At 33.8% G+C, this 8,683-nt stretch overlaps 1 protein-coding gene across 4 annotated transcripts in view; it reads left to right on the top strand.

The window, feature by feature from the left end:
* Nucleotides 1-1,228: 1,228 nt before the first annotated feature.
* Ufl1 (UFM1 specific ligase 1) overlaps nt 1,229-8,683 on the top strand; it is a 100,510-nt gene continuing 93,055 nt past the window's right edge. For all 4 annotated transcript variants that reach the window (XR_013031943.1, XR_013031942.1, XM_076516440.1 and 1 more), the window contains exons 1-2: nt 1,229-1,379; nt 5,917-6,062. Coding sequence is in view for 2 of the 4 variants with exons in the window: in XM_076516440.1 (XP_076372555.1) it covers nt 1,303-1,379; nt 5,917-6,062 (223 nt within the window). In the remaining 2 variants the exon portion in view is untranslated. The remainder of the gene's footprint in view (nt 1,380-5,916; nt 6,063-8,683) is intronic.

Raw genomic sequence — 8,683 nt, 5'->3', positions numbered from 1 at the left:
GTGTTTCTGGCTGGGAAGATAATTCTCCTGCCTTACCAATGAATTTAGACCATTCATTGAGTTGGGCAAATAACTGACAGATGAATTTTAGTTATAATAAATGCAAAATAATGCACATTGGTTATTGTAATTTGAATTATAAGTATAATCTGTATAGGAATAAACTTAACAGTGTTGTGGAAGAACAGGATCTTGGTGTAGTGGTTGCTCAGTCTTTTAATTAAGCCATCCAAGCAGTGTTTTTGCTAGTGGTAGGACAAAATACGATTTTAGATTGTATCTGGAGAGATATTGAATAAAAGTAAAAAATATATATAACTTCGTTGTACAGGTCATTGGTTAGGTCACATTGGGAGTATTGTGTTCAGTCTTAGGCTTCTAACCTTAGGAAGGACATTAAATTGCTTGAAAGGGTTTAAAGTAGAGATGTTAGAATGATATCTGGAATGGAAATATTGTCATACGAGGAGAGGTTAAGATTTGTGAAATTGTTTTATCTTTAAAAATTAGAGGAAATCCTACTAAGGAGTTTAAGATTGTAAAGGAAATTTATAGTATTGATGCATCATATTTGTCATATTTAACAGAGAGAACCCGATACCCGCAGATTGCGAGTTAAGCACTCTTATCAATCAGACAATGCTAGGCCTTGTTATTTAAGGGAATACATTGAATTCTAGAATTTTCAAGAATTGAAAATGCTTCAAATAAATCATGCTTAATTCAAAATTGTTCTAAAAGGTTTATAAATGTCTTTTTAACAAATTAATTTGTTCTGATATCAGAATTCTTTATAAATAAACCATTTTATTCCGAAAAGGTTTTGTTCGTTTCATTGTAATTTAGCGTGATGCTTCACAATGGGCTATCTGAGCTCTAACCAATACGGGTATCGACACTCGGGCTCTAGCATTGTAAGATATATCGCTGTGCCACTGGAGAACTCCGAAAAGGAAAGTTTTCGATACATACACTTGTCATTTTTTTAACTTGGAAACTGATTTGTTGAACTGATCGCTAGTTAAAAACTGTTCTTACTTCCAATTTAATACATTTTACTATCTGCCTTTCCTGTAGTTTATCACTTCAAAATTAGAGACAGCTAACATGGACAACCTCGAGTAACTTTGAAACCAATCAACAAAAGTGAGAAAAATCAAAACAAAACATTTTTTATTGAAACGTTTATGTTCGTGTTTTTTTTTTTTTTAATATTGTGTGTGTGTGTGTCATATTTATCAAACCTTCTCGATTTAAAACATTGAAACTTCACGACATCTGGTGAAGTTGTTTTAGATAAACATGGCCTCAGCTTGGGAAGAGGTGAAACGTCTTGCAGCAGATTTTCAAAGAGCTCAGCTAACTTCTTCAGTTCAAAGGTATAATTGCTAACAATAATAATAACTTGGATAACACTGATACAAGTATGTGTTATGTTAACTTGAAAGGCATCACCTAACATATATGAAATTTGATAAACCGTAACACGTGTCAGTATGCAAACGTATGATTGCACACGACGCTATTGTGTTAATAATACTGATAGGTTTAACTGTAGTGTAGTTCCATCTAACGTTAGCATTAATAAATTTATTATTGGAAATTAATTGGGAAAACCTGAATATGTTCAGAAGTGAGACTGGTAAAATCTGATGAGATCAGTTTTTTTGAATTAGCCATGAAAGGAAACCATTGATTTTTTGTTGTTAAAACTTAAGGGACAACTAAACATATGCAGTTAATGTTAGTAATAGTATAACAATTCTCGACTCGAGCCTTTCATTCTATTAAAAAAAAAAAACAAGCTATTTATTGAACCCTCCTTTAGATTTATTGCATCCACCACATCTGAAGGCAGCATATTCCAAAGGCCTGTTAGTGTTACTGTGTTAGCACTTGAAAAAAATAAATAAATAAAACTAAGCTAAAGATATCCACTATCCTTTCAAAATTTTTTTTAGTCCCAGTGTACTACCATTTTTGTTGTTAAAGTATGGATAAAAAATATTGGTACCATTAATTATTTTTAACACCTTAATTGGATCCCCTCTAACTGGCCAGGTGAGTTAAGGTGTTCGACTCGTAATCTGAGGGTCACGGGTTTGAATCCCTGTTGCACCAAACATGCTTGCACTTTTAGCCATGTGGGGACATTATAATGTGACAGTCAATCCTACTACTCGTTGGTAAAAAAGTAGCCCAAGAGTTGGCAGTGGGTGGTGATGACTAGCTGTCTTCCCTCTAGTCTTATGCTACTAAATTAGGAACGGCTAATGCAGATAGCCCTTGAGTAGCTTTGTGCGAAATTCAAAAACAAAACAAATCCCCTTTAATTTCACCTTCCCCTCCAGAAATAAAACATTCACATTTATTAACCTTTTCAATCTGAGGTGCCATAAGGGTCACATTAAAGCAGGACTAGAACTGGGTGGGACCATGTACTCTCAAATTTAACTCTAGCTCACCCAAATTATTTTTCCTTAGCAATATAAAAAATTTGTATGATTCATTTAAATCACTAAAAAGAATCAACAAAAGCTTTAGTAGCCCTCTATCTACAAAGGAAATAAGCTAGAGTAGGGTCTGCATTAACATCTCAATCATATTAAGTCCAGCCAATCAATGCCCTATACTGCATGTCCCCACTGGTACAGCAGTAAGTCTGTGGATTTACACTAAAATCAGGGGTTCGATTCCCTTTGGTGGACTCAGCAGATACCTCGATGTGGCTTTGCTGTAAGAAAACACCATCACTATATTACACTATAACACTCGGCTATATAAACCATTGATGTGGTAGGTCAATCACAGTGCAGAATATCTTGTAAAAGAACATTACATGGAAAATTGTATACAATTGATTAATATTAAAATTTGTCAGTTTAACTTACCAACATTACCTTAATATATCTTTCTGTTAGATTGCAGTTTCATCTACTTCTGAGTGTTGCTTCCTCCAGTTGCATTTTTGAAGTCTTAGAGGCTGTAAGAAGTTGATTGGTTATTTCCTTTTATTGCACGTTACCTTTCCCTCATCAGTTGGAGCCCCTCCTCCCCAAAAAAAAAGAAATTCATACTTCTAACACTGGAGATAATAAGTGGAACTCTTCATATATATCACGTTGTATTTTATAAATAATGTTGGTGTGGTGTTTGTCAGTGTAGTTTTTACATGGTATAGACCTCAGTTTTGTGCCTGGTTTTTGAATAAATTTGGTATTAACTGGAATGTCATATTTTGTTACTAATTTTTCCCAAATGTTGGTTATGTTTGCTGATGTCAGGAATATATGGTATACAGCAGTATATGATTTCGTGGTTTTTTTGATTCGTGAGATATATTTACTTTAGTTGGTTGATTCTGCTTTCTGTCTAGGTGTGTGCGTATAATGTTTTCTACGGTTTGTGGAGGAAACTTATTGAGGTTGATGAAGTATAAAGAATACTATCGTCCCCTGAAATTGTTATTTAGTACAGATTAATAGAAAGTGTTAACCCATTTGCCTCTGATTGATGTTCAGTAAGAAGGGTTCCCTGCAAGACTGCTTTGATTGTATATGTATTTGACTTATTTTCTTTCACAATGTGCTGCACATGCAACTACAAATACAGTGCTACCCAGTTATAATGGCATTAAGTATACTACAGATTTGGATATACTGTGGGGTCTTCTCTCCTCATCCTACATTCCTGTGAGGAACATTCTGCTGTGTGTCTCCTGAGTAATTCAATCTTTAGTAGTTTCTTAGTGTTGTATTTATTTGATTACTGTGAGGAGTAATCACAGTTGCCCTATGTTATTAAATTAGTTTTTTTTTGTGGGTGATGATGAACATAAGAAAAAGGCACACACAATTGAGTAAAAACTAACAATTATTGAGTTAATAAACACTGGGGTTTCTAAAGTGCAGATTGAAGAAGAGTTGGATGTTTTTGTTGGTATAGTATATGGATGGATAGCAGAAGAAAGAAGGCTATGTTTATTCTTAGCAAAAAAATGACCTTGCAGAAGAAAGTCTGGTACAACACATCAAAAAATTAGTGACTCTTTAAAGAAGTTATTTAACTGAGTAAATTATTCTATGTAGTGACTATAATATCAATGTCAGTACATTAATCAGTGATGTCAAGAAAACCCACTTGTAGAGAAATATATATGCAAAAATGGCTCGTTTGGGTTGAGAAAATATTTTACGTAGAAGAGCAAACAATGTTTCGAATTTCTTAGGTAATCGTCAAAGATGTGAACCTGACGATGACCTAAGAAGGTCGAAACATTGTTTGCTCTTCTACGTAAAATATTTTCTCAACCCAAATGAGCCGTTTTTGCATATATAATGTCAGTAAATTATTTTTTGTATTTTTTGTTTACAGTAATTGAAGTTAATTAAAAAATATGAAGGTGTATGTACATACTGTTTTGGGTAATATGACTATTTCCTTCATTGTACTGCAGGAGGTATTATAATGTAGTTCCCCTTGTCTCCTACTAAACCTGTATTATAACCAAGGAGCACTGTAATGGTATCAGCAAGTGTAGTTTTGCTGTCCCTGGTTTTGGTAATCCATTGTAAATCAGTATTGGACCATAGGTCCAATCACATACAATCACATACAACTCAATCACATACAAGTGGGATTACACCAATCTAAAGTCACACTTTCCTTTTTTAATCACCCAAGCATCTTGGTATTGCAAATTTTATGCATGATTTGATGTACCCTGTGATGGAAAGGAGGATATGGATGGCTACCTACAAGTGTATTACAGGCTGTTCCAAAACTAAGGAGTGTAATATTTGTAGTGGTTGTGACCAGCCAGATGGACCTTGAGTTCTTCTTGGGATGAGCCATCTCTGGGTCTGTATAGTATTAAAAGAAGATTGTGTATTTCTCACATAGTATACAACTTGATATATTTTACTAGCTGCATTTAACATAGGTCTGCTAACTTTGTGAGATATACACTCAACTTTGTAACACTTTAGCACCATGCAGGACATTCTTTTAATGTATCATTTTTCACATCTGTTTGTATAAGGCAGAGACTATACAGTGCTTGAGATAGGTGAGTTCTCCCACCAAGTGATGCTACAACTGAGCTTCCTACACCCTGGTAGAAGAAACATTTGAATTTCCTATTTTTGTTGCTATATTCTAAGAAAGGAGGTGAATTTTTTAATTTCATTATGTTAGTCTCTCCACCATTTTGTGATGTGAGATTCAACCTATCTGTTCTGTAAAAAAGTGAGTATTGTGGTCTGTCCTTAGTTGAAAACATTTTTTCAGATAGACATTCAATAATCCCCCCTACCTTCCCAATACAACTATACACAAAGCAAGTACTACACATGGAGGATGTGCCACCTTCCTATTGGTGGAGAAGTATCAATTAAATTCCTGTAAAATAACTATATTTATCACCATGGCCAAACATTCAGCCGAACATTTTGAGCATTTCCCTTTTTTTTGTACTAATTTGGACTTTCAAAAACTATCTGTTATCTTACTGAGAGAGAAAGTAAGGTGAAAGGAGGGTATTTTTGTTTTTTTGAGTTCCGTCATATCCAGAATGGTATGCCTGTTACTTGTAAGGTACATGTAAATTTTGTGTATGAGATGCATATACAAATATTCTGTATTATACCTTATTGAGGAGAAAATGTTTTTATTAATGAAAAGTTGTTTAAAGCTTAAGAGTTCTTATGAATGGTCGTGATTCCTGTTTAAGTTAAAATCTTTGTAAAGAACTAACTGCAGGGACTACAAGAACTACACAGAAGTTTACAAGAGAAGTCTAACTTGGCAGTGCATATACTTTGTTGAAAAAAATCAATATTTCATTTAAAAAAATGTAGGTATCTTGAGGTTTGTTGATTTAGAAGACCTAAATATTTGCATGATATTTTTTGTCAGGTTATCTGAAAGAAACTGTGTAGAGATTGTGAAGAAGTTACTGGAGGAGAAATTAATTGAAGTCATCTTCACAGTTGATGGCAAGGAGTATATTACACCAAAACATCTTGTGAAAGAGGTTAAAGATGAACTGATTGTTCACAGAGGTATTTATTTATTTGTTAATGTAAAAAAAAATCAAAGCAGTGATGCCCATCAACCTTACTTCCACTCCCCAAAACTAAAACTATTTGTTGACCTTTAAACCTTAATGTAAACTAGCATATATACAAAATGTAACTTTGAAATAATTTTGTTGCAAAGTGTTTCTGAATCTAGGCTTCCAGGTTATAAATTTATAACCTGCAAGATTTAATATTATATTTATAATCTTCAATGTAAGATTTAATCATACCATAAAAAGTAAGATTTCAGCCTCTTTTAGCCATGGGTCTGTTACTGAACATACAGGTCAGCATTTGTTGCAAAGGTTTTGACATGGAGATGAAAGTCTTGAAGACCATGAAAGTCATAGAAGGAAGTCATCCTTAGAGGAAAACACATTGAGGGAAGCAGTTGAGACAGACCCTTGCACAACAGTATGTGAGCTTGCAGAAAAGCTAGGCACAAGCAAAACAAACATTACCAACCACCTGAGTACAGTTGGAAAGACAAAAAAGTTGGATAAGTGAGTTCTGCATGAGGTGGCTGAAGATGAACAAAATTGCTCCAAAAATTGAATGAATTGAGAATCAAGGTTCTTCTTCATCCACCTTCTTCCTCAGATCTTTCCCCTACAGATTTTTTTTTTCAAACACTGATAACTTTTTAACAATAATTGCTTTCAAGATCAGGCTGCTGCAGAAGAAGCTTTCAGAGAGTTCATTGACCAGAGAAACTCTGATTTCTACAGAAGGGGCAGAAACAGCATTGTTACAAGTTGGCAAAAGTGTGTTGAAGCAAATGGTGCTTACTTTGATTAAAGAATGTTTTACAACACTGGTGTATGCTTTTCCAAACTTTGCAGTTCAAAAAGGACATTTATTTCTGGACAACCCAAAAAAAAGGTCAAATCTTTAAACCTGTTTTTATATTTGTTTATTTTGCTTGTAGTAATGATGTTGGCATGTTTATGTTGGACGTGTCTTAAAAGAAAGTCATTTCATGGTATGTATTCAATTACTTGTGTGTTTGAGCTTTCATAAATGTTCTACAGAGTGTTTCAGAAAAGTGGAATCTTGTATGGGGTATTTTCAAGGGGTAAAACTAGAGTGGGTTAAGTAATATAACATGAGACTTCTAAAATGTACTTCCTTTCCCTCACACTATGGCTGTTACACAACTCCCAGGGTTCTTTTCCTTTGCCTATCTAAGCATTGGTCTATTTTTTTTCTTGCTTGCTCTACTCTTTTACGACCAACTTAATTGCTTTTGGTGATTTCTATCTCGTGACAATATCCACCTATGTCTGTATGCCCTCTATCCTGGTACTGTATATAAGTATCTCATTCAGATAATATTAGCACTTTTTCTTGACATAGCATTCACTAATGTGTTTCTCTGCACTACAATAATTGTTTTTCATTTTAAAAATCCATTTAGCAAGCTGATATATGGCATGAATTCCCAATTTATCCTTTCCAGGCAGATCAGGTATCTCCTACCTATGATATCCAGCATTACTCAACAGTGAAGGCTGGGGGTGTGGTATTCTGAGTTGAGTCTGTCTATAGCTTTATTCTTAAGGAGATGGACATGTATTAGGTCCAGTGGTGTGTTTCCAGGGTGCTCTGAGACTGCACTTTGAGGTGGTGCTGATGTGACGGATTTACTATCATATATTTTGAAATATAACCTTATATTCATTAAAGTTGTAGATTATTGAGCATAAGAACCAACAATATCTGTGTGAAACTGAATACTAGTGTAGTATCAGTATTGTTGTGCAGGCTGAAGTTTCTAGAAACTTTCCTCATACCTATAAATGTAACTAATGTGCCATGCCAAGAGACAGTATGTAGTATTGGTTTGCTTGGGTTGGTATGCAATAAAACTCAAAAGCTGTATGTGTGATTAATACTTATACATCTGGAACTTCTGATATTTGACCAGAAACGTTTATAGATTTTAAACATTACAAACTGTTTAATTTCAGAGGAATATTAATATTCATTAATATTTTTATGAAGACATTACATAACTTCAGTAGTGAAAATCTTAACGTGAATAGCAAAGACTGAAGAACATAGAATTAACTAGCTCCCCAAAACAAATAAAGCTTGAATGAGCTTGTATCAAAGCCAAAAAAAAAGAGAAAGAGCAAGCTTGTATCAAAGCTGAAAGTAAAAATAAATGTCTTGAGGACAAAAAGCTCACATTGAAGTTGAAAAAAATAGAAACTAGACTCAACTCATGTCTGCCAAGACAAAATGACAGTTGAACTTAATATGTTGAAGTATCATCATTCATTTAAAATGAAGTGGATAAATATTTTTAACATTTTGAGAAGGTTGTCCAAACCATGGAATGGCCAACAAAAAATATTAATTATTGTTACAGGGTGATTTAAATGGTAAACAGAAGCTTATGCAACTCTGTGTGTCTAGAATATTGTATGAATTATGAAAAGGTTAAATCAGCTATTCTCAAAGCATACAAGTTAGTCTAAGAGGTTTATTGCCAAAAGTTTCAAGGTTATAACAAGCAACATAATCAAACTTGCATGTAATTTTTCTACATAATTGTTAACAGTTTTAATATACTAAGACAATTTTGTGTAATTGAGGAA

Source organism: Tachypleus tridentatus, chromosome 7 (genome assembly GCF_004210375.1).
Source record: "Tachypleus tridentatus isolate NWPU-2018 chromosome 7, ASM421037v1, whole genome shotgun sequence".
In the NCBI taxonomy this organism is placed as follows: domain Eukaryota; kingdom Metazoa; phylum Arthropoda; class Merostomata; order Xiphosura; family Limulidae; genus Tachypleus; species Tachypleus tridentatus.
The sequence above is the reverse complement of the archived record's forward strand: the minus strand, read 5'-3'. Positions and strand labels throughout refer to the sequence as shown.